The sequence below is a fragment of the Oryza sativa genome, chromosome 2, assembly GCF_034140825.1.
Source record: "Oryza sativa Japonica Group chromosome 2, ASM3414082v1".
In the NCBI taxonomy this organism is placed as follows: domain Eukaryota; kingdom Viridiplantae; phylum Streptophyta; class Magnoliopsida; order Poales; family Poaceae; genus Oryza; species Oryza sativa.
Window position 1 is genome coordinate 32,575,837 of NC_089036.1, and position 24,530 is coordinate 32,600,366.

A 24,530-nucleotide genomic window follows, 5' to 3' on the forward strand; every position below is an offset into this window, starting at 1 on the left:
ACCCCCACGACTTCTTCAAAGGCCTCCCACCTCACTGACATATGGGGACCACAATCGTGGGTCCCATATGTCAGTGGAACGAAGGGGGGCCCACCGACTGCGTGTAGGTCGCGCTGGTGTGACCGGTTGGACGATTTTGCCGTGGTCGGCGAGGGATTACACCGAACAGATTAGTTTATATATAATCTTAAAGTTAGCCTAAAGCAGTTGTGATTAGAGAATCATCATAGGCATATAAGACAGTAAAATAATTAGTGTTCTATTGTACTGCAGGTTGATTAATTTCAGGGTGTTTGTTTGGCACAACTTCAATTTCAACTTTACTTTTTTTTTTAGAGTTGGAGTCTAGCTAAACAATTTTAACTTCACTTAAAATTAAAGTGGAGTAGGTAAAACTAAAGAGGTGGAATTAGATTTATACTGCTCCACAACTTTACTTTAAACCTAACTTCTATAGATAAATTTAGAAGTTAGAGTTTTACTAAACAGATCCATATAGTAAGAAAAAGAATGGAATAAACAAAATCTGGTATAGCAGAGACAGAGTTTCGGGCTCGCCGTCGCTGTGGAAGTAGAACAAGGCAGGCAGTCTTTCAAATTTTGATTGACGAAACAACCAATTATATCAAGCTAATAATCGATGGAAGAAAAGTGTTGATTAAGCAAAGCGGTACTTCGCCAGCAAATGAGGCAAAACGTGCCTTTCGGCAATCCCAAGCAGCCAACCACGGTACTTGCAAGTTTCAGCCACCAAACAACCTGATTGCTTTGGAACCAAACAACAAATGGACTTCTAAAACCAATTTTACTCAAAATTTTTGTAGGTTATCTTAGTAATATGAGTTTACATTAGGGTTTGGAACTTCAAGTTGGATCATTTGTCCAAAAAAATGTAGGATTCCATCTCCAGCCAGCCACTTATAGAAATAGAATCACTGTCATTACTCGCCTCTAATCCTCGTCCGCCCTTAACACTGCGTCAGTATCTCCGCGCCATCCTCTGTAATCAGTATTGTGTGCTCAAACTGTGCTGACAAGCTGCCGTCTTCAGTCACCGCTGTCCAGTCATCGGACCATATAACTGGATTTACGCTCCCCACGGTTAGCATGGGCTCTAATAAAAAAAAGAATGGGGAGGTTGTCAGCTTTACATGCTTCACGAAAAAACTTCAGAAGACAATAGTCTAAGACATGATATCATCATTTCTAAGTGTTCCAGGGCTTCTTGCTAGCAAATCAACAGAAATTAATTGGTAAATTACTCCTGCATAGTAGTTGCATCAGTTTCAGCTTAAGTATCATTGTTTGAATTTATGTGCACAATAGATTTCGGAGAATAGGTATAGTTATAATTATACGTGTCACAGTCACAAGTTGGTAGAAAAAATAACCATGCTATGTGCACATTGGAAACATGTACCTATAGTAAATGTTTGGTTCAATGTCATACGGCCCCATTCATTGTTTCCTGCAAATTTCGAAACCGTCATCAGTCCATGGCATGCAAATCATGTCTCTAAGCTGATACAGAGGAGCAAACTGCAACAACAAAGTATCATCTGTTGAAGGGGTCTCTAGCCTTTTATGGTTTGTTAAGTGACTGGAATATATGCTACAAGCTCAAAACTATGGATAGAATTGAGTAAGAGATGTTCCATCAAAGTGAAGGACTCACGGAAATGAAGCACCACAGGTTCAGCATGAAACACTTGTCCAACCCCATGACCGACGAACTGTCGAACTACACCAAACTTGAATTTATCTGCATGGTCCCTATGAAGATCGGAAATCCTCAGCAAGTTAACTTCAAAGCAAGGATCAATATACCCTACTGGTGCATTACTGAAAGTCTACAGCGGTGACAGGAGTCCAATTTAATCATCAAAATGCATCGTCTAGCAAAATCAGTGTATCAATGCATCGGAAACTAGCATGGGAAATCCATTTGTATATCGGTCAATTTCAATGAAACACTTAAAATGGTTAACCAGGAAATAATTTTTATATGTAATAATACTATAATATACATGCATCCTTTAAGTATGCAATGGATTACAAGAAATTAATAGCAACTCTTACATTGGTCATCACCAAAATTCAAGAAATTGGATTCTATCAGGGAAGTTTCTGTGGTAGATACCACATAAATAGAGGTGTTGGTTTCTAAATTCTAATTGCAGAAGCTTTCTCAAAAGAAATTGGAATGTAAAATCCAATATTTCAGCATCAGTTCATATAGAAAATCAACAGAACATCTTCTCGTTTACGTACTGTATAGTTCGACCAATACGTTTGATCTCCACCCCAGGGGCGCAGATTGATATAGCCTTGTCGAGACATTCTCTTGTTACCTGTTTGACGAAAAAAAAATCTAAACTCTGAACATGAAGCAATGATTATCTATTACTGTAGCTGCTTTGACTGAAACTTTCATGAGCTTTGCCCCTGAATTTGTGGATGAATTAAAAAAATAACTTGGTATAGCATTGTTCATCTATGAGATTTCATAGGTTAGAAATGAACTACATTCCAAACTGCATGAGAACGGGTTTTCAGTCGTATAGTACTTTACTGCTTAATTGTTAAAACTAAACATTTGTTGAGAACTTGAGGTCACCTGAACTAATTTCTTAGCTTTGTCATCAACATTACCACATAGAAATGTAGCAGATGTATCACCGTGGTAACCCTGGAACCAAATACATGAGTACAATATATATATGCACTGGAGGGAAAAAAATCAGAAAGTGACTGTAGTCAAAGCAATATACTAATAATGAACCACACAGTAGACATGTAACCATATCAATAACTGTACATAGACAGATGGGACTAAGAATACACATAAAAATTCCATGCCTTATCTCGACCATGGGTTGCACAAATCCTAAACCAAGTGAAGGGTAAGTAATCACCAGCTGTCCAGCCACCATTGTCATACTTTGACATTTATGCAAATATAAGGAGGAGATGCATAGAAACACTCTCTGAAAAGAAAAGGAAAGGCTAGTTGTTTGTGTATGACCATGTAAGAAACCACTACTAAAAGAAAATATCCTCGAGAATATCATCGCAATCGACCAGAAATAGCAATATCATCACAATCCACCAGAAAAAGCAAAATATTATAACAATCTACTATTAAATAAGCACTGCGGTTGCTTCCCTTCACCCTTATTGTTGTTAGCAAAGGAAGCACTGCAGTATCAAAGCAATTAAGGGTAATAGTTTTGGGTGATCTACACATTGATGTTTGACTTACATTGAGATAAACAGTAACATCAATGTTGATAATGTCACCATCCTGTAACAAAGGAGGTCAATTTGTAACTTTCTTATATGTATGCAGTATGTGTGTGTTATCTCCAATTTTGGATGGCTTACTTCAAGAGGACGAGAATCAGGTATACCATGACAGATGCACTCATTCACTGAGGTGCAGACACTCTTTGGAAAACCGCAATAACCAAGTGGCGAAGGGTATGCTCCATTATCTACTATCATTTGGTGCACCGCTTTATCAATCTCATCAGTTGTTATGCCTGGCTGTCAATAAGAACAAATCAGTCTTTGACACTTGAGTTTTATACATCCCTAGAGTATGGTAAGTCTGAGAAACAAGCAGAGACATATATCAGATGAAAAGAATATCAATTTTCTTAGTTAAGCACTACATGCTTACTTATGTACTACAGACATACAACACAGCAAGAAACACTCGGAAGACATTGCCCCTGCAGAGGAAGCAGGTACAATATTAAGAAAAACGGGCACCTCTACTTCAGGAAATACTTTATAGGTCTAAAAATGTACTTACTTCTCTCCTGCACCTTAACAGTTACCAAAGGAATTATTTTCCCCCAAAAGGTACACTGTTTTTTCAATACGGAACGGGATGAAGTTTCCCTAATGTTAATAATGTTCAATCAATTCAAAAGTTAGAATATAAAATTTTTAGTAATAATAGCATTACCTCTACAAGAGTCCCGGCAAACTTCAAAACTTGTGCAGCAAGCTTTCCAGAAGCCCTCATGCATTCGATCCCTCTCTCATCATGTATTTCAGGTCCATTGTGCAATCCAGGTCTTTGACGAGCATTGACATATGGTGGCCGCTGTATATGTTTGGGAACGCTTAGACGAGGAGATACTTTCCCAGGCCGTAGGCGTCTAGGGTTATCTTCCGGTTTGTCACTCTGACCTCTGCAAGATTACAATGAAATAATTAACTTTCTGTTCACCAGCATTTATGTTGGGTCCTGGTGCCCAGTGTTTCCAAAATAACTCAATACAGATTATTCTAATAAAATATGCAGCACACAACCAAATGATCAATCATCAATATTATCAGATCCTGAATTTCTGTTGACGTGCACTAATATACATGGCGTTTTTTCGAGATTTGCGTTTCCAAGATCTCTGTTCCTCCCCAAAATAGCAGCAACCACACCAATGTGCGGTAATTAATCTGACTAGTTGTTCACAGTGTCACCACCAAGGAAGTAGGGACTATATGTTAAATTGTTAATTGCTCAAAGAAAACTAGCACCAACTATCCAACCACTAATAAACTATGGATTAATTCGAAGGACACTTCATAGCAAATAAAATGCTGCAATTATGCTGCAATTACCCAACAAACTGGTGTGTGCTGAAAATGGTGATCCTAGGCGGCTTGGCTCACCTGTTGAAGAGGATATCCACCAGGTTGCAGAGCGTTCTCGTCGCCTGATACGCGGCCCGCCTGCTTCCTGCAAAAAGAGAGCCCACCCGGAGCCGGAGCAGCCTCAGTAAACTCTTGCCCGCCGCTAACGCGCTGGGGCAGCGGAGGCAGTCGCGATTCGCGAGGTGGAGGGAGTGCGCGCCGCGCGCGCGGAGTTGCGAGAGAAGAATGGGGGAAGGGCGCCTACCTGGAGCGGCCCCGCGGAGGAGCGGCCTGGCGCTGGCGGAGAGGAGGCGGTCGCCGAGGAAGGAGGAGAGCAGGCGCGGCGACGACGAGGTCGCCATGGGGGCGAGCTGAGCGGAAGGGACTCCCTGACTGCGTGTGTGTGTGGCTTGGGGCGAGGCGGTGTGAATCTGTGGCGGCCGCGGCGCAGGTAAACTGGTCGCGCGCCGTTGGTGGTGGACCGTCCTGGTGGCCGGTGGCGTTCGTTTCTTCTCCGAAAAAGTCCATATTGAGTCCCTCAACTATACACCGAGTTTAATGGAATTAGTCTACATTTCTCGAACGCGCACAAGAATTACACGTCAAAATAGAATAAGTCTACATAAACACACCAACTATCACTGGTTGATTACTTAACCCCCTCAACTATTAAACCATATGTATCAGACCCTCCTCATCTTTCTAATACCGTTTAATTAACCCCTAAGGTGGTTTAGTTGATCAGTGATTGCACGTGAAGAGATATTTTCTGGCTTACATTGAGGGAAAGGGATTGGGAGTTTACACGAGGGAATCGATGGTGAGATTAAAATGTGAATTTGATTTTTAATCCCAATATCTTTTTTGGTAGAGGTGGTGGAAGTTGATAGGGAGTTTAGTTGGAGATTAGGTCATTAATAAAAACGGATGACCGATATTTGTTTAGGAAAGTAATGGAGGAATTCTCTTCCAATTACCACCCCCTACCCAGGTATTGAAAATGAGGGAGTTCATTTCTCAGTTCCCCATCCCATCACATCAAAATTCCCATGTCTCTTAACCAAACAAAACAGTTAATAACCTCATCCTTCTAAACTCCTAATCCCTCTTAAAAACTTCCTCCAACTAAAGGGGCCGTGAAATGCCAATACATGTGCATTTAGCAGAGGTTTTTGTATTACAGTTTTGAGTGATATGAGAGTGCCAGCATTTTCTTTTTGGTGTCCATACTCCAATAATTTGATCCATTATAATTGCGCACATCTAATGTATGAGGTGGTCATCTGCCGCTGTGGTTACCTGAATCAAAATATGGACCATTGTTTTCTTTTCTTTGAATAACTTGGCGCTCCAAAAACTGTTGTTCAGAAGTATCATCAAACAGGACGTAATAGTTATGATGCTAATCTAAGATTAATAATATCTGCTGAAGGCCTTTCACACTTCACCTCCTTCGTCAGTGATTACCAACAACTAAAGGTCCCTCATCAGTGATTACCAGCTCGCGGAACGCATTACTTCCGGCATAAGGCGCCTTAAAGGCTTGAACCATCACATTCATATGCTATTCAAGCTAATGGAGAGTTCTCGTCCTCTCCCAAACAATTCATGTTCGGGTAGATCCTTAGTTATGAGGTTTTTATCTGTGTGCCATTAGAAAAGATGACCACTGTTTCTGTGCCACTAAAAAGTTCGAGCCTCTCCTCTATACCATCGTGGAACTTTATCACGCCCTTCACACCATTCCGTCCATTTTTATCCTAACGGTGTCAAATGGCGTAGCCAAATGACGTTGTTGGCCTTAGTGTTGAGAGAGAAGAGAGAAGAGACAGAGAGAGAGCCGGGACAGGGGCGCCACCGACGAAGAGCGCCGGGACGGCGACGGCCGCGGACGCCACGGCCTCCTCGGCGGCCCCCATGGCGGCGAGGAGCCGGCGCATCCCGACGACGACCCCCTTGAGTCAGCCCCTGGCCGCACCGCGCAGCGCCGCCTCGGCTAGCCGTTCGGCGCGACCGTCAGCCACCGTGCCCCTCCTTCTTCCTCCTCCTCCTCCGCCGCCATTGCCGCCGCGCCCCTCCTTCTTCCTCCTCCTCCTCCTCCGCCGCCGCCGCCACCGGGGAAGGGGTGGACTGGGAAGCCATGGATCTCTCTCTCCTTTCTCTCGAGCTGTGGCAGCCGATGATTGCGAGCCGCGCCGGCCGGCCGCTCCCCTCGGCTTTCAGGCAAAGCGGCGGCGTCCCCCGTCCCGCGCCCCGCCGTCGCTGCCGCCGCCGCTCCTCTCGCCGAGCCGCCGCCGCTCCTCCTCGCCGAGACAACGCGCGGCGCGCGAGAGGCTGCCTTCTCCCCGCCGAGCTCGACCCTGCCACGGCGGTGCTCAACCCTGCCACCGCCGCCGTCGACGCAGGTGACGTCGGACCAGCCCGCCGCGCCCTCGCCGTGCCCGCCGCCGGCTGCCGACCACCGCTGCTCTTGACTGTGGTAAGAAAGAGGAAGAGGGAAGAGGGAGAAGAGAGAGGTGAGAGAGTATGACAGGTGGGGCCCGTGACTGAAAGGGCAAGAGTGACATTTTTCCTGCCCGGGCCTACATGTCAGAGCTGCCAAACGGTTAGACCCTAACAGAATAGCAACGGAATGGTGTGGAGGACGCGATAAAGTTCGACGATGGTATAGAGGGAGGCCCAAACTTTTTACTGGCACAGAGGTAGGGGTCATCTTTTTTAATGGCACACAGGTAAAAACCTCCTTAGTTATTACTTAAACATCCTCTAAGCCTACTAACATTCTCTAAGCCTATTATATGCTACTTGCGCTGTCCCAGGATGTCAAATACCGGCTGCGTGCGCCTCTAATTGTGCAGCCTCACTCCAACCGGTTAATCTTTTGAACCATTTTAAAAAAGATAGATGCAATACATGGTATACCCACAGAGAAATACTGTCAACCAGGACCACTTTCTACAAAAAAAATAGAGAGCATCAATTATTCCAAGTGATCATTTAATTTAACAGTACGTTATTACAGTTTTTGACAATACACCAGGAGGGGCAGAAGCAGCACTCCATTTATGCGCCGAATTCTCGTACAGACACACACACACAGAGAGATTCACACAGTCAATTCAGTCCTTGAGATGAGAATACCATCAGTATCGGCGTAGAGCCACTCCCCGTCGCAAATCCTGGTCCCTGCAATGGTCACAGGCACATGCTTCTCCCCGATGCCCTTCTTGTTTGCTTTCATAGGGTGCGAGTTCAGAGCTCGGACACCAATGTCGCAGCCATTGATCTCATCCACGTCCCTGATGCAACCATTGACGACGATGCCAGCCCACCCATTGTTCTGCGCCTGCTGCACAGGGTTGCCACCCAAAATGGCGCACCGCAGGCTCCCACCACCATCGACCACGAGAACCCTGCCTTGGCCCTTCTCCTCCAGGAACTCGCGAACAAGAACATTGTCCTCGTAGACCTTCAGCGTCACGATAGGGCCGGCGAAAACCTGCCGCCTTCCGTAGACTTGGAAGACGGGCTGGAGAGCACGAAGCTCGCCATTCATGATCAAATGTGCATTTGCATCACATAATTCGGCTGTGGCTAATGGCAAGGCAGCCATATTGGATTCGGTTCTGCTGTCATTAGAGGAGGGGAAACATTATTGAGCAAGAAGTGGCTTAAGAAGTAAGGCTGCTCAATAAATATTCAGCAATATAAGTTTTATACTATTAGGCACTAACAACAAAAACATTTTAAGGAAGCACACATTGTACTTGTAATACAGCAAATGAGGAATGCTTTAACTGTAACCCTGTTTTTCATGCGTGATCTCAACGATGTACTCTAAACAGAGGAAAAATGTTGAGACTCCATTCAACAAACAATGGGAGATTCTCCATGACTAAACTTTATAAGGAGCGCAACTAGAGAACTTTTTTCCTTTTTATCAACGCAAGGAACAAAATGTTAAGAAACTCAGCTGTCCATCTTCCACAGAACACCTAAACCGCCAAACCAATCTTGTTGAGAAATGCTAACATGCTTTTAACTGAACAAAAAAACTAAAAGCAAAAGTAAGTTTAAGAATGTGATCTAACATGCAATTTCCATAGCGGTCATCTTATATCATCTATCACACACACACACACACACACAACCTATGTCATACAATAAGTAATCAAGGTGTATCAAGTTACAAATGCTCTAAGCAGCAAGCGCAGAAAAAAAAAAGAGCAGCTAATCCAGCCAGCTATGGAACAAAAGATAAACTCAGTATCATAATTGCCATTTCCCCTGTAATAAAAGCACTTAACAAGGAGGGATAAAGGTTTGCTGTTGACAGGTCCAACCATACCGACAACGCAACATGAGACGATACCATATTGGTAAGGCTATAAGATGATCAATATTAAATCTGGTTTTCTTTATTCGATACTAAATCTGATTTGGTTTATCGCTTAGCACGACATGGCACTCCAATAGCATACCAACAAATCAAGAACCACCCTATGTTTTATTTCCATCCAGTAAGTATAAAAATGCCACAAATCAATTAGAACATGCCAAAGCAAGGAACAAACAACAGGGAACGGAACACGCGGACTCCTGAACTTCCACCGATCACGCAGAACGATTAGGCGAACGGGCACGGCTAGGACAGCAGGAACAGGAAGAGGGCGGACCGAGCGGCAAGAACGATTTCCTTACCTCGCTCGCGGCCGCGGGAGAGGGTTGCGCGGGGTCGGATCGGCGGCGATCTGGCCGGGCCAATCGGGTGAGGGATCCGATTGGGGGTGGTGGTTGGCTCGATCTGGATCACTGGTTGGGATGGTATTTGTGAAGATGGGGAGGAGCGGAGGAGGGGAGGTAGCCGGCGGCGGAGGGCACCGAATAACCCACCACCCGCTGCGTCCGCGTGGGCGTGGGCGTGGGCGTGCGCAAGACGTGATTCCAGGCAGCAGCGTCAGCGTGAGCGTCTCCTCATGCCCGCGGCGTCGTGCGAATGTCGGGGAAGAATCCTCTGAGCTTTTTGCGCATAGGCCCCTGCATTTCCCTCGTATCTCGCAGCTTCCAAATTCCATCTCAAATCTAGCCAAATTCACTCAAGATACAAACCAAGCTGATTCAAAACATGAGGTAGCCGTAATACCAGTGATTGAATTGAATCGCAGTTTGCGCAATACCATCTATTAATGATCCTCCCGGGGGGGGGGGGGGGGGGGGCGGTGATCGGCTGATCGCCATCCAGAAAGACGATTAATTAATCTTTTTAAACACATGAACATGATTAATTGATATCGCAGTAGTAGACAATTGATCGGCATCACGACGGGACCCACTCATCAACGTCACGGTGGAACAAAGGATGGAAAACGACCAAACATACAAGCAAACAACATTACACTACTTGTTATTCAGGCTAGCAGAGTGCCAATAATTGAGTTTAACGGATTACTGTCCCACGTGTACATCCTAGGGGTCGAGAGGTGCAATGCAGAGCAACGAACAATGCAAATAGTTGGTTCGAGCAGCAGATTGTTTGCTAGAGCAGCTGCGATATGAGTGGGATCAACGAAATGTATCTGCCAGTGACTGATAAACTTTTACATGCAACGTCGGTGGCGGAGCCCGAGTGACCGCTCGACCAATCCGATAGCTGACTTCCATCTCCCAGGCTTATTTTGAGGTGTTCTTGAACCCATGTTTATGAAACTCTGTTTAAGATTATGAAAATAAAAAATAACCTAGTCTAATCTAAACATATTACATTGGGGGAATACTCTGACTACGCCAATACATCAAGTAGCATTGCTCACCAAATTTTTCATTGCGACGACTTGGACCCCCCCCCCCCACCCGTCGTGCAACAGAGTGGCACGGTCAGCTCCACCAACCCTACTGCAACCGCTCTCTCTTCTCCAGTGGTGAAACTAGGAATATCATGAAACCTGGGCAAAACCTAACATCTAACGAGAACCGCTAATTAACCACATATTTATAAAAAACAAAACTATATTTTTATTATAGAAGTGGACTATTAGGATGCTGTCTCCTACGTTGATGCTTCGTCGGCAATCAAGTGCATGCACAAATTAAGACGATCCATGGAAAGCGCATGCATACAAAAGCAAAAATCAAGCACCCTGCATCTATTTGCTCCTTGCGTCAAATATGAAACAATCAGATGAGGTGATTAACCGGCCTATTTTGCCTGAGAAACCAGCAAATTGATGTGGAAAAATCGCTCGATCTCGATGGAGCGCATGTTGAGCCTGGGCAACTGCCCGCCCTAGCCGAGCGGTGAATCCGCCATTGCTCTTCTCTCTTCCTGTATATGCTACAACCAGAGAACCACCGGAAAACGACAAGCAACGATGATGGTAGCGGCGGGGCCACCTAACAATGAGAGCAGCGGTGGCGATGGCAATAATGAGGTTATAGCGACGGTAGGCACGATGGCAGTGTCCAGTGCCAATGGGGACGGTCAAATCCAACGCCCCATGGCTAGTTTTGATATTCCTCAACCAGATCTAGCGACAACACTGATGGGTGTGCCATGACTGCAGTGGCAAGCCCATCCATGGCAGTGGCAGCTGCGAGGTGTTTGCAACGATGGTGGCTTGTCCACGGTGGTGGAAGCAACGAGTAGTGGTGATGGCAAGCTCATCAGCAGTGGTGCATTCATGTCTACAACCAACTGCAATGGGACGACATATTTCGGCTCCTCATGGCTAGATCCGCCCTTCCTTCGACCTAATCTAGTGACGGCGTTGACAAGAGTGCCATGGATGGCGATAGTAGGCTTGGGAACATGACGCTGGGCTAGGCTTGAAGGTGCGGCTGGCAACAAGGACAGTCAGATCATGCATCTCATGGCTAGATCCGACCTTCCTCAGTTGTATCTGGCGGCATCACTTTCTATCTGAAAGTGTAGTTTAGAAGACCCCGTTATCACCTAATCTGCTTCCAGACAGTTTTTCTTCGGAGTTACATGCTTGTAAAAATCACACTATCTAGCGCAATTCGTTTTATTTTTTAAATAAAAAGAAAAATCTAATGCTAGCCCTCTTTGGTCTCCTTCCTGAATTGTACGTTGTTCACATAAGTATAGCTCGAACGAGGGTCTTTTTTCTAGAGGCCCTTGTTTGCAACAGAGCATTTGACGGGAATATTTATTTTAGAGGAAATGAACGGTTCCCTATGTTCTAAAGGAGACTTAGGGTGTGTTTAGCTCACGAAAAGAAAATTTTAGGGTGTCACGTCGGATGTTTGACCGGATGTCGGAAGGGGTTTCCGGACACGAATGAAAAAACTAATTTCATAACTCTCCTAGAAACCGCTAGACAAATCTTTTAAGCCTAATTAAGCCGGCATTAGCACATATGGGGTTACTGTAGCACTTATGACTAATTATGGACTAATTAGGCTCAAAAGATTCGTCTCGCAATTTCTATGCAAACTCTGCAATTAGTTTTCGTTTTTTATCTATATTTAATACTTCATGCATGTGTCAAAGATTCGATATGTATATTTTGGGAAAAAAAATTGGGAACTAAACCAGGCCTTAACGTTGAAAATCCTTAAGGCAGTAGAATTGGGAGAGGCTTGGGCAAAAGGAACCTGGCTGCAGCATTACATTTATTTTTAGATACAACACAAGGAGGAGGGCATAATCAATTAATCATCACCCCTTTTATGCACCAACTACTCGTACGTACAGATCGACACATTCAGGAACTTCACACAGTCAATTCAGTCCTCGAGATGAGAATGCCATCAGCATCAGCGTAGAGCCACTCGCCGTCGCAAATCCTGGTCCCTTCAATGGTCACAGGCACACGCTTCTCACCGGCGCCCTTCTTCCCCGACTTCATAGGGTGCGAATTGAGAGCACGGACACCAACGTCACAGCCATTGATCTCATCCACATCCCTGATGCAGCCATTGACGACGATGCCGACCCATCCATTGATCTGCGCCAGCTGCGCGAGGTTGCCGCCCAAGAGGGCGCAGCGCACGCTACCACCGCCGTCGACGACGAGCACCCGGCCATGTCCCTTCTCCTGGAGGAGCTCGCGGACCAGCACGTTGTCCTCGAACACCTTCACCGTCGCGACTGGGCCGGCGAAAACCTGCCGCCTCCCGTAGATTTTGAAGATGGGAGGGAGGGCGCGGAGCTCGCCGGCGATGATTGGATTTGAGTTTGCGTCGCACACTTCGGCGGTGGCTAATGGCAGCGCGGCCATATTGGCTTCAATGCTGTTGTCATCAGAGGAGAAATATATTCAAGAGTCAAGACGTAGATCTGCTCAACATTCAACAGTAAAGATATTGGGCTGTTCACTTTATTATCATTTTCAACTCTACCAATTTTCGGTGTTATCAAAAAAAAATTGTAAGGTAACAAACTAAACATATTCTTACCCTCTCTAATTTACCAAAATTTGAAAGTTCCAGAAGTTCCCTCTCATAAAGTCACTACTAAAATTTTAAAAAAATCACAAACTAAACACATCCAACGCTACCAAAGTTGGTTGTGCCAAATGTTGGTAAGGTTGATTTTGGTAATAAAGTGAACAAACCCTTTTTGGATAGTTTCTGTAAAACATTAACGGAATAATTAACTGTTTGCCACTCTTACGAGCGGTGATAAAGAATTTGTCACTAAATTCATATGTCATAAACACATGAGGGCCCACGTGTCATAGACAGTGAGTGACAATTGCCACATCTTAAAGGTGGCAAAAAGTTAAATATCCCAAGATTAACAGCGTAACATTTCAAAGAAATGCACATTTGAACTTATAGTACAGCAAACAAGGAAGATTAAATATGACATGCTTAATTAATTGTATTGTTCTACACTGTTTGTCATGCCTGGTCGATCTCAGGGATGTACTTTAAACAGACAGAAAAATGTTGAGATTTCATTAGACAAACAATTGGAAATTTCCATGACTTGCTTCTAAGGAGAATAGCTAGAGAAACTTGTTCTTGTTATCACTCCATGGAACAAAAAGTAACGAAACAGGGGTATTCTACAGGACGTGTGAATCACCAAAAGCATCCTTCCTCGACAGAGAAACGTTAGCATAATGCTTTAGCTGAAGGAAAAAATAACTAAATCTGATCTAGCATGACAATTCCTTTATAGGAGAAATATGATTCTGTTCATTGCTCAATAAGGAAAGGCACCTCAATGGTACACCAACAAATCAAGAGCTACTTTGTGCTTTCTTCTCATCAGGAACAAGTATAAAAGATTCAACACAACAACTAGCGTTCATTTTTTTTCCCTTCAAGCAGCAGGACTCGTAGTAGTTTTGGTTTCTGAACATGCCAGATAAAAAAAAAGAAGAGAAAAAATCAGAGAAATTTGTCATCAAAAGCCTTCGGAATTCGCGCGCGGAACAGCACAAGAACATCTCTCCACACAGAAACACACTAACCTCGCGTGCCGCTAGCTAGAAAAGGGGGCCGGATGGAGTGTCAAGAGGAAGACGAAGGCACACCTCTTTATCTCGCGGGAGAGAGCAGTGGTTGGGAGTTGGGACTTCGGATTCGATTTCAGTGGTCGGCTCGTCCGGATGAGACGATAGTTGCTTATTCACACCCGCCGATGCGCCGCCTAACACACACTCAAAACAAACGGAGGCATCTGATATCGTCTCATCCGTTTGGACCGTTTGTGAAATAATGATGTCATTTGGACCCAACTTAATAAAGAAACCCCCTAAAATAAGTTTTACAATAAACGAGAAAACTGGGGATACCTGTTTTCAGTCCCATCCTGGAAACCAGGTATTCGATCAACATCATCACAAAAGCTAAAACAAGTCAGACAAACATGAACCTGGAAACCAGGTCCGTCTTTCGCTTGGGTGAAAAAGAAACCTAGAAACGGAAAAGAACTTCACTGTCCATCCTGCTACTAGATTAGAACATAAGGTGTTTCCGAATTCAGATTTCAGCAGGAAGCAAGCAATCAGCAGTGGGACGTAGAATCTTCAGATGGTCCAGGATCTTGACACACGACTATAGTAGCCAAACGCCCAACTCATCGACGCCATAAATCAGGAGTAGACTCGGTCACTGTGGAACAATGGCGTAAACAACCAGTGCTACAAGCATGAAGCATGTACATCAGAATATCAGATTCTTTCAGCACCAAGCCTCAAGTTCAGCAAAACACCATTGCACATGCTATTCAGGCAGTAGCACAATAACAACAGAGTTGTGCTGATTACTGTGCCATGTAATACATCCATCACAGGGGTCGACAGGTGCAATGCAATGCAAGGGAATAACAAGCGAAGATGCAGGTAACTGAGTTGAGTATGTAGCTGGTTGCTTGCTAGCTATGCCGGCTGCGAGGCGCGAGCACGCGCCGCTGCTGCCCTCTCCAAGGCCCTGAGCCGGTTTGCCTCCATGCGCGCCCTCTGCTCTTCGGTCAGCTGAATCTTGCCCGGTTGGTTCTGCGCTTCTCGTGGTGGATCATCTTGTGGTTTCGCTTCCTTTGGAGCCATGGCCGGTGTGGTTTCCTCGGCTGTTCCTCCAACAGCTGGGATTTGTGGCTCCTGTAGTGTCATCGGAGGTTCAGAGATCACAGTTTTACCACAGATTCTTCAGTTGCGTAGCCACTAGAAAGATATGCAAAATTGAAATGGCTGTAACCACCATGACTTACATCAGCTTCCTTATTGTAGATTTCATTAAGGAGATCTTCTTGCATGGGATCCACATCGTTGCTTTCGACCGGTATGTCTATATCTTCTTGCACCTGGTCCACGCCATGGTTTTCGGTCGCCGGAACTTCAGTCCCAAAAATTGGGTCTTCAGCTGTGGCTCCATCTGCAACAGATAGTGAGCAAATTGATTGCTGTCAGTGGAATGCTGGAAAGAAAGATTAGCAACAAAAACAACGCATTTCTATCAAGATCTAAATATCTGTGTTGTAAACAAAACAACAAACTCAGACCTGGTTCGCCCTCTGGGATGACTTCGACCGGCGGTTCATGCAGTAGGGTAGGATCTCCCCCTCTGGCAACCCTGTCCCTCAGTTCAGAAACGCATCTCTACAAAAGGAAGAAAATGAAGTACATACATAGGTCAGGAGACAAATGTTGGGACATGGAAATACTAAACGAAAAAAAGGAGCATTTATGGTGTGACAAAGATGATTCTGCCTTTTACAAAAAGATTACAGCTTTCTAAACTTAAATTTCACTTCTTGAGTTCAAGAGTGAAAAATCAATACGATGGAACTGAAATCCTCTTTTGTTTTTAATTTAGTTAGCAATGGGTATTTGTGGAGTTCTTGTGAAGTAAGAGAATACTGTCAGAAACTCTGCATTTTATTCCCCATGGAAACTATACTACAGCCTATTTGTGGAGGTGGATTTTCATCCCTCGAGGGGATATCCCCTCGTTTCATGCATGTTGTCTAAAAGTCATAAAAAAAATTGAAAAAAAGTGACTAGATAGATCAACATGTTATCACCTCAGAAACATGCAAATTAAAATTCAACTTGTACAAGTAGAAACAAAAATAAAAAATTTCAATGCAAATAGTACACTCTATTCACAATCAAATTTGTTATTTTTTGTTTCTACTTCTGTATGTTGAATTTGAATTTGCCTGTTTGTGGAATGAAATATTTTCCTCAGCCTATAGATTGACAAGAAAGGACTTCCCTAAACAGGCAAGGTGCAGTAAGGAATACAATAATATTTTTTTCCCACGAACTGTTGTATTTTATGACATCTCCATGTAGATGTGATTCTAGGTTCTTTTGCTTGCCCTCATTTTCTTTGGCGTATGAAAGTAGTCCTCCAAGATATTTCAAAAGCCATATTACCCCCATTCTAATTGTGAAATGAGCATGCTAGTGGTGGAGTAATAAACAATCCTGGAACTTTTTTTTTCTCCCGCAATATTTGGATGGCCTCTCCTTCAGCCATCCCGGCTTAAAAAAATCCTGGTGTTAGCATCCCATATGGAGTACAATTTAAAACTGTGCTTTATGGATACTTCTTTTTCCCATGAAATAAAATAGGTGATAAACTCTGTTAAAAAAGAACCAGGTGATGAATTAAGACTGCCCCAATTTTCAGTTGAGCACACCCGCTAGTCTGCACACTTTTACTTATAATCACATGAAAGAGAAACATGAATCAGAACAACTTACCCTAACACGGTTACTAGCCCCCACTTTCTCGACTTTTCGCACAAACTGATCAAAGGAGTAATAAGGAATCAAGCGAGAGTGCCAGTCTGTGTATAGCTTGATCAGATTACCAAGATCCTCTACCTGACACAGCAAGGCATAAACTCAATGTTAGGAGATGAAATGAAAATACAATGAGCATGTACATAAGCACAAGCATGTTTCTCATGGTCCATCTGAAATTAGATTTAGTTATTTCACAAAAAATGTTATGCATGACATATGCAACTTTTTTTGTAAGTTAGATCTATTGATCCGGCTTTGTTAGAAAGCCAAAACAGAGCAGAGTTTTTACTGATATATGCAACTTTTGCTCAAGAATTCCACAAGATTTTGTTTATTCAAGATATAACAAACTAAAGGGATCACATCATCGTGCCAGCACAAAATAAGGGCTCCAGTTGGCTCTAGAGAGTAGAAAAAAAATATTGCAGATCAGTACTGGCACTGTGTTTTTGCCAAGTAATCACTGCACTTGAAACAAGAACCACCCTTTGGCTCATTGACTAGTTTGAAACGACCCACCGACTGCACCAAACTAAAAAGACTCAAATATTAGGGAAGGACCTAATATCAAATAATTAGAAGGGGTGAGGCTTTGAACCCAGATCGTCTAGCCCACCACCTTGTGGAGCTAGCCGGAAGACCCCCGGGCATTTCTCGACTGCACCAAACTACGATGATTAATTAATGATTAACAATTGCTGTAATCTGTTAAATTCTCCCTGGGCAAACATGCAATCTCTTTGTGCAAGAATGGTCCAAATTTGAATAGAAACACCATTTTCCTTTGAGAATATATCTGATAAAAGTTAGTATCGCGTGGCCACACCAAAACCTCTGCTCATCCGGTCGTAGTAGAATTCTGAAATCAATAACAAAAGGGTGGCGCAAGGGAGACGATAATACCTCGTGGCCGGGGCGGGCGCGGGGTTTGAAGGCCTTGGGGAAGTAGCGGAGGACGAAGCCAAGGCCGTCATCGGAGAGCAGCAAGTCCGGAGTGAGCTTGGGCCGCGTCGCCCTCTCCTTCTTCTTCTTCTTACCCTGCGCCTGGCCGCCACTCCCGTCCTCCCCTTCTGCCGCCGCCGCCGCCGCGGCACTCTTCCCGAACCTCGGCCTCGGGTAAGGGGCGAAGCGGGAGGCGCTGGGTTTGGGGTTGGGGTTAGGGTTAGGGTTGTCGGTGGATGCAGCGCCGGCGCCGGCGGGCTCGGAGGGGCAGTCGCGGGACCAGTGGCCCGGACGGCCGCACTTGTAGCAGCCGGTGGGCACCGCCGCCGCCATGGATTGCCAAGAGACGGCGAGATGGGACGATGGATAATGGATTGGATCGGGGAGGAGTGATTGAGAATTATTTGGCTTCGCTCCTTTCTGGGTTTTGGCGGGAGAGTTGTGGAGGTTTGGCGCCAACTTCGTGTTTTGTGGCCGTACTCAGATGTGTTTCCGCAGTCTCACCAAAACACAGTAAAAATTATGTTTCATTTCGGTTAAAGAAAAGTGTTTCATTTGGTTCCAAACAAGACTAGTAAACATGTTTGAAACGAACAAATTTTGTGAGAACCACGCAAGGATTTCGTAGAAAACGGTAGATTTTCCATCGTTCCAGATAGGCTTAACTGTAGTGAAGTTCTTGTGCTTCAAAATAGGGACCCTTGGATTCAACTACAGACGGGCCAGCATTTTCAAGAGGAAGGGATAAACCAAACCAAAAGGCATAACGATTCGCACCATTTGGTTTCAAACAGTACTTATAAACGGATAATGTAACAACACGCCGCCGACCATTGTGTCGAGCGGTGCTTCTGGCCTTCGCGCATCATGTACAGAACTACAGATGCTGTAAAATCAGCTTGCTGATAGTTTAGCAACCCATCTCACAATCATAAATAGTTAGCTTGTACAACTGAATCATGCCAAATGATCCAGGTGTCGTAAACCAACAATGACATGGTAACAAAATTACAGTTGAAATATCTAGAAGTCGAAGTTCCCGTGTTTTCCTTGCAGACTCGATCTGTTCCTCTCCGAACGTGTGGCTTGCTGCTCACAGTCACCATCACCTCCAGCAATGCCTTTGGTCCTGCCTATGCCTAGTTTTGGTAAGCCTCGATTCAATCCGTCCAGCAAGACACATGCTTTGCATAATTTCTACAAGGCCAGAATTTCAACGATGTTCAGTTCAGTAAAAGCATTGGAAATCAGGGGAATTCATGCCAATCACATCATTAGCTAACAGGTTCCAGGTTTCTTAAATGAGTGAGCACAATGCAGAGGGCCTCAGTTCAGTTCATGGAATGCACAAAATGGATTGAACTATCATGTGGGTGCATTATTCAGACAATTCAAAGAAACAAACTGTGACGGCACAAATAAACTGGTATAACCGAGTGAACTGATAACCTTTCCCTCAAAAAGAAAATAAAATGACAACCTATCTAATGTCTTAGCAAAAGCACCTCTGTTATTCACTTACTCTAATTAACATCAGTCTCATTGAGTAAATCAGCAAGGAGGATGTCCTAAACAAGTCAACAGGTAATACATATTATACCATCACTATACCTGACTAGAAATGTAGCCGCAACGTTCACATGTTCCTTGCTCTGGCATCCTTGTTGTTGTGGAGATCCTAAAATTCTCACCTGATTTTATGATGTCCAGTATAGCTCTAGGTCTGCACCATTCATAATTTACTAAGTTCAAGATTAAAAAAAAAACTTCAGAAGCAAGGAAGAAATAGGCTTCTCTCTTCTGGATGACAAAGCATTACCAAGAAATGACCAAACACAAATGTAAAAATAATGATCATTCCTTTGGACAACAGAAGCCTTTACCTCATCCTTTCCAGATCTTTAATAAATTCGCGAGCAAATCCACGGTATGCATTTGGTGAATATATGCCTGAATTGTGAAATACGGAAAAATTAAATGGATTTGATCTCAAAGTCGGTAGAAGATAATACTACTCTCAAAAGTTCATGGCATATTACTTCAAGTATGGCAGAATTTTTCTTTTAGCAGAATTATTGCTAGTGTGTATAAAAGCATGATTGGTTACAGAATGCTAGTCAGTGACTGCTGAACATCTATACATAGGAAGGAGTAAGAAATTACATTCTGTGGAGAAGTAGTCCAGCTTTTTGAAATATGCATACGTGTCATAAGGTCAAGGATAATAACATAAAAGTGCAATTGATGAATAGAGCATAATATCACATTATATGGGATATTGCATAGTAAGGATATATAACAATCTCCTTCTCGTAGGTGTATTTGAAAGGCTTGCATCTTGGGATTGGCCCATCTTCACCAGTAGTTATAAAGGTACATCTACTTAACCTATATATAAAGAAAATCAGCATTAACATCAACCACCCAAAAAAAGGACAAAGGAATGATCAGCACTAACCGTGCAATATCACCACGTAATATATTCAATAACACAGTTTCTGCAATGTCATCAGCATTATGTCCAGTCACAATCTTGTCAACTTTTAAGAGAGCAGCACCTCGGTCCAGTGCCTACAAAAAAAAAGGATTGGCAGTAAAGCTTAACCTATAAGTAGTACAAAAAATGCACCAAAGAGGCAAGGAAGAATTACCTGACGTCGAAAAACACCACAAAAGGTACAGTTATTTTTTAGGCCAATTGCTTTCACAATATCATCCATTGTCCAGCCATAGAGGTCCTTATAGGAAACTATTTTCAATGGCAGGCCATACTGCAATAAGTCGGTTGTATCAGCAACTGACGAATATGCATTTAAATGGTAAAAGTTGGTGATTAAATGTCTGTAAAAAATAGAACCAATATTAAAAGGCAAAAGCTGCAGCAGACAGGTGTTGTTGTGTTGGTGGCAGAGGGGAGGGGAACCTGTATTTCATTCCTTTTAACAGTTTCTAGTGAGTCGTCTCTATAACCAGTAATTCCTTCATCCACAGATAAGAGAAACAAATCAAGGCAATATTTGTGACGACGATTTAACTCTGATAGCACATATGCGAGCACGGTTGAATCTGCATAACAGTCATGGCGTGAAAATATTTGAGTCTGTTGGAATATCAAGAGCAGAATAAAGAAAGAAGCATGCAGATTATAGCTGTACATGAATAAAGAAAGTAGTCAGAGTTGTATAAAGAACACATGCTATTTCATTAGTTAGTGATGGCACATACAGGTGTGGAAATACCTTTTCCACCAGAAGCTCCAATGGCCACACGATCACCAGGTTTAAACAAATTATTGTCAACAATAGTCTGATGGATCTCATCCTCAAAGACAACATAGAAGCATTCCCTACATATCTAGAAGAAAATGTGTAAGCACTACCTACAGCTGCCAAACAAAAATGGTTTCGCATTTCACAGTATCCCTACTGTCACAAAAATATAAAAATTCCTGCTTGTTAATCTTAAGCTACTAGAGCTAAATCATTGCACCTGGATTGTCTCAAAACATCAGGACAAACTACATTGAAAATGTGAAGGACATAGAGGCACACCTGCTCTAAGGTTTTGGGACGCTTGAGGGCGGCCTTCCGCTCGCCGCAGCGTGTGCAGAGGCGGCTCCCCGCCCTAGCCGGAGGTTGTCTCGGGCCATCAACGGCAGAGTCCATGGGCAATTGTGATGGACAAAATATTTTGCTGCTGGATATTATGAGTTAAAAAGAACTGTTTCATATGAAACGAAATAAACTGAGATGTTTTAAAGTACACATAGCAGCACTAATAGTTCATTCTGAAGATGTCTCTTGTAGTTTCAATGGATTACATAACACCTGAATAAAAGTACAATTTAACTTTGCGTCATGGCTTGGAAAGCGATGAGTGATGTGATCATCTTTAATTTCCACAGAAAAAAAACCACGCTCAAGAAAGGTAACTATGCAATCTTCCAAATTTTATATATTGCTTGCCTATCCTTTTTCTTTAGCTTATTCTTCACATGATTCACTGAAGATAACACTCTTTGAGAAGCTTCTTCACCGGAAGACAAGTTCATAACTAAGGTGCTTCTTCGTTTCAACAAGCAAGATAGAAAGTTCAATCAGATTTTTTTTCACTTTTGAAAACATTTTATCTTTACCTATATCAGTGGTGGAGTTGAAAAGGGAAATGCATCAACTCTGAACTATAGACTTTTTTAGGATAGAACTGAACAAGCTTAACCAAAGTCCCCTTGTCCTAAGCAACAGATGATTCGTGACTTCAAACCTACTGTCTTCTTCTTTTATATTTTGTCATATTTCAAGCTCCACAGTTGATTCAATAACTAATTCAGTTTGAAATAAAAAGGGGGGAAAAAAAAGGGCAACGGATTGGAGAATCCGAGAAGAGGATTCGTTTCAGAAACCATACCGGCTGGCGGCGTGGTCCGTGGAGGGGATGGGTTTCAAGGGCTGACCACCCGGAGCTCGGTGCTCGGGGCTCCAGCCTCCGCCTCCCACCCTTCCGCCGCGAGCCCGCGAGGCGCGACCGGGGACAGCGTGTCGAGGGGTCGGCGCTTCGGCCGTTCGGCGTCGATGCTTCGGGCGTCCGGGCGGCGTCGCGGACTCGCGGTTCGGGGGACGGAGGGCGGCTTCTCGGTTGGACGGTTGGACCGGTGGAGGAGTGGAGCCCAAAGAAATCTAGGGTTACATGCTACTATGTTGGGTCTATTTTATGGGCCTGCTACTTTTTATTTGGGCTGAGAAGGGGTTGGGTTGCAAGGCATATTAGGCCATATGTGGGCCAAACAGGCTGAACCCAAAATGGCCTCCATTTTGTGGGCTTCTGGGCTATGCGTTTGTCCAAGTCTCTTATACAAACCTCTCAGAAGAATGGTGAGCTGAGTGCTGCTTGAATTTGTCAAAGACGCTATCATGAACTACGTTACTACTGCTTGAAAATAAACCTAGGAGTGATAATTATGTTACAATTTTGCACATGGGAGGATGCGAGTAAAAGGGGCAGAGGATCCTGTCATGACGACCTACACTAACCCTTAAAAAAAAAGATGTGAACCTTTTCTCCTTCTCTTTACATATTGTGGAGACATGTAACTTTTCCTATCACCATGGGAGAAAAAAAGGAGGGAACACTTTGTTGCTCATCCTCCCCCTATCATGCAAGAAATCATGATATGGCACTATCGTGCGAGCCATCACCTCGCCACAAATCAAACGCTCGCATTTTCTTTCTCCCCCTTTTTTTTTCATCCATTCGGCGTCTCGGTCACTCCCTAGTCCTTCTCCCCCATCATTACAAAGCTCGCTAGTCGCTAGCTACCGGTCTTAGAGCAGTCCCAACCCATAACATTAGACATGGTTTTTATAAACTTCACATCATCAAGTACTAGACACTACTCTTCCAATGTAAACACCACTATTACATACTTCAATTTAATGCTACTTATCTCACATGATGTCTTGGATGTCGTGTAGAAACCATGTCTCATGCAAGATATGGTTTCCTTCTCTTTCTTCATTTATTCACTTGCCACATTATTTTTTGTTTTAGGTGGCAACTTATTAAATGCTATAGATAACATCCTAGTCATTGGGTTGGGAATGCCCCTTAGCGCGCTAGCAGCAACCACCAGCCGTGCGTTCATGCACGCACATGCTTGCTAGAAACATAGAATCTCCGGCCCCGTGAAAATGTTACTTTTATTGCGTTGTTTGGCATATGCAGAACATGACGATTATTTGACGAAGATACGGAGTAGCAATAAACAAACCAGCACCAGCAGCGAGTTTGGACAAGGAGAGTAAAAACTGATGCTGATGCGTTGCGTCTTGCGTGAGACGCAACGAGATCGTCGACCCCGAAACCTAGCGCCGGTGCGCGGCGATTCGCCGACCGCGCGCGGCGCGCTCGTGCGCGTGCGCGTTGCGCGATGCGTTCTCTCTCCGCGTGGACAGGAGAAAAGGTGGGTAGAGCGCACGGCACGGCACGGGCGGCTGTGATTTTGACGGCTCTCTCGTGAGCCACCATTTACGCTGGGAACCCGCCACACGCACCGCCCAGGTCTCGTGCGCATGACGACCATCAATGCCGGATCCGATCCGGTCCGTCCGTCCATGCCCATATCCGTCGCGCAGGCGCAGTTTGCATAAATAGTCGCCGTTAACCATGTCACGAGGGGACCCAACGACCCCTCCCCACACGCCCTAACCCCCCACGCTTCTACGCGTGCAACCGGGTCACGCTTTGTGCACTCGTGATCGCATTCCTCGCACAATTCACCGGTGGCGTACTGCCAGTGTACAGCTGCTACTGACCGGTATAACCGCATTACCTGCTTTCCCGGAAAAGATGCCACTGATGTTGGAGTAACTATCGCCTACTAGCACACACACGAGTGCCTGATGCTGTGATGCAATGCCTGCCTGCCGTGCCTGATGCAATGCCCTTGATTGCCTTCCTCATAGGCGTATACTAGGCAGTGGTACCTTCTTCTTACTAATGGGGCTATCTGATGGAGTGATGGGATCATGCTAGTGTGGAATTATCGATATGGTAGTAGAGAATAATTACACAACCGACAGATTAAGCTGTGTAAAACTGAATGAATGAATGAATGAATAGAGGGTGGCTTTCGATCAGGGCAACTGCAGTACTGCACGATCGGCAGCAGAAAGCAAAGCAACAGAGCAGGCAGGCAAGTACTCCATGGAAAGGATGCCG

General features: G+C 44.2%; 5 protein-coding genes across 11 annotated transcripts; all 5 read right to left on the reverse strand.

Moving 5' to 3' along the window:
- Positions 1 to 786: 786 nt before the first annotated feature.
- LOC4330811 (methionine aminopeptidase 1D, chloroplastic/mitochondrial) lies at positions 787 to 5,066 on the reverse strand. 2 transcript variants are annotated; one of them, XM_015767570.3, is made up of 11 exons: positions 4,910 to 5,066; positions 4,684 to 4,750; positions 3,974 to 4,202; positions 3,385 to 3,546; positions 3,263 to 3,304; positions 2,916 to 2,987; positions 2,618 to 2,689; positions 2,272 to 2,351; positions 1,676 to 1,773; positions 1,421 to 1,468; positions 787 to 1,114 (listed from the first exon to the last, which is right to left on the reverse strand). In XM_015767570.3, the coding sequence occupies exons 1-11, from the start codon at positions 5,004 to 5,006 to the stop codon at positions 969 to 971; spliced, it is 1,113 nt and encodes a 370-aa protein (XP_015623056.1). In that variant the 5' UTR covers positions 5,007 to 5,066; the 3' UTR covers positions 787 to 968. The 2 variants fall into 2 exon arrangements, with proteins under 2 accessions (XP_015623056.1, XP_015623058.1); XM_015767572.3 differs by lacking the exon at positions 2,916 to 2,987.
- A 2,545-nt stretch (positions 5,067 to 7,611) lies between these two features.
- On the reverse strand, positions 7,612 to 9,896 carry LOC4330812 (putative 4-hydroxy-4-methyl-2-oxoglutarate aldolase 2). 2 transcript variants are annotated; one of them, XM_015772120.3, is made up of 2 exons: positions 9,346 to 9,896; positions 7,612 to 8,270 (listed from the first exon to the last, which is right to left on the reverse strand). In XM_015772120.3, the coding sequence occupies exons 1-2, from the start codon at positions 9,717 to 9,719 to the stop codon at positions 7,751 to 7,753; spliced, it is 894 nt and encodes a 297-aa protein (XP_015627606.1). In that variant the 5' UTR covers positions 9,720 to 9,896; the 3' UTR covers positions 7,612 to 7,750. The 2 variants fall into 2 exon arrangements, with proteins under 2 accessions (XP_015627606.1, XP_015627605.1); XM_015772119.2 differs by having other exon boundaries at positions 7,612 to 8,273; positions 9,346 to 9,885.
- A 2,347-nt stretch (positions 9,897 to 12,243) lies between these two features.
- On the reverse strand, positions 12,244 to 14,333 carry LOC136351051 (putative 4-hydroxy-4-methyl-2-oxoglutarate aldolase 2). 3 transcript variants are annotated; one of them, XM_015767558.3, is made up of 3 exons: positions 14,088 to 14,236; positions 13,834 to 13,968; positions 12,244 to 12,897 (listed from the first exon to the last, which is right to left on the reverse strand). In XM_015767558.3, exon 3 carries the CDS (start codon positions 12,882 to 12,884, stop codon positions 12,378 to 12,380), a length of 507 nt encoding a protein of 168 aa, XP_015623044.1. In that variant the 5' UTR covers positions 12,885 to 12,897; positions 13,834 to 13,968; positions 14,088 to 14,236; the 3' UTR covers positions 12,244 to 12,377. The 3 variants fall into 3 exon arrangements, with proteins under 3 accessions (XP_015623044.1, XP_015623043.1, XP_015623042.1); XM_015767557.3 differs by lacking the exon at positions 13,834 to 13,968 and having other exon boundaries at positions 14,151 to 14,333; XM_015767556.3 differs by lacking the exon at positions 13,834 to 13,968 and having other exon boundaries at positions 14,088 to 14,316.
- Positions 14,334 to 14,777: 444 nt separating this feature from the next.
- LOC4330814 (putative 4-hydroxy-4-methyl-2-oxoglutarate aldolase 2) lies at positions 14,778 to 18,373 on the reverse strand. 2 transcript variants are annotated; one of them, NM_001416909.1, is made up of 5 exons: positions 17,775 to 18,373; positions 16,827 to 16,949; positions 15,617 to 15,713; positions 15,326 to 15,489; positions 14,820 to 15,215 (listed from the first exon to the last, which is right to left on the reverse strand). In NM_001416909.1, exons 1-5 carry the CDS (start codon positions 18,144 to 18,146, stop codon positions 14,997 to 14,999), a joined length of 975 nt encoding a protein of 324 aa, NP_001403838.1. In that variant the 5' UTR covers positions 18,147 to 18,373; the 3' UTR covers positions 14,820 to 14,996. The 2 variants fall into 2 exon arrangements, with proteins under 2 accessions (XP_066163151.1, NP_001403838.1); XM_066307054.1 differs by lacking the exon at positions 16,827 to 16,949 and having other exon boundaries at positions 14,778 to 15,215; positions 17,775 to 18,189.
- Positions 18,374 to 18,558: 185 nt separating this feature from the next.
- Positions 18,559 to 22,473, reverse strand: LOC4330815 (cytoplasmic tRNA 2-thiolation protein 1-like). Of its 2 annotated transcripts, none has more exons than XM_066307055.1 (11): positions 22,221 to 22,458; positions 21,365 to 21,509; positions 21,053 to 21,167; positions 20,737 to 20,879; positions 20,465 to 20,584; positions 20,272 to 20,384; positions 20,109 to 20,201; positions 19,977 to 20,017; positions 19,697 to 19,763; positions 19,425 to 19,536; positions 18,559 to 19,010 (listed from the first exon to the last, which is right to left on the reverse strand). In XM_066307055.1, the coding sequence occupies exons 2-11, from the start codon at positions 21,476 to 21,478 to the stop codon at positions 18,837 to 18,839; spliced, it is 1,092 nt and encodes a 363-aa protein (XP_066163152.1). In that variant the 5' UTR covers positions 21,479 to 21,509; positions 22,221 to 22,458; the 3' UTR covers positions 18,559 to 18,836. The 2 variants fall into 2 exon arrangements, with proteins under 2 accessions (XP_066163152.1, NP_001403839.1); NM_001416910.1 differs by having other exon boundaries at positions 18,593 to 19,010; positions 21,365 to 21,506; positions 22,221 to 22,473.
- Positions 22,474 to 24,530: the final 2,057 nt, after the last annotated feature.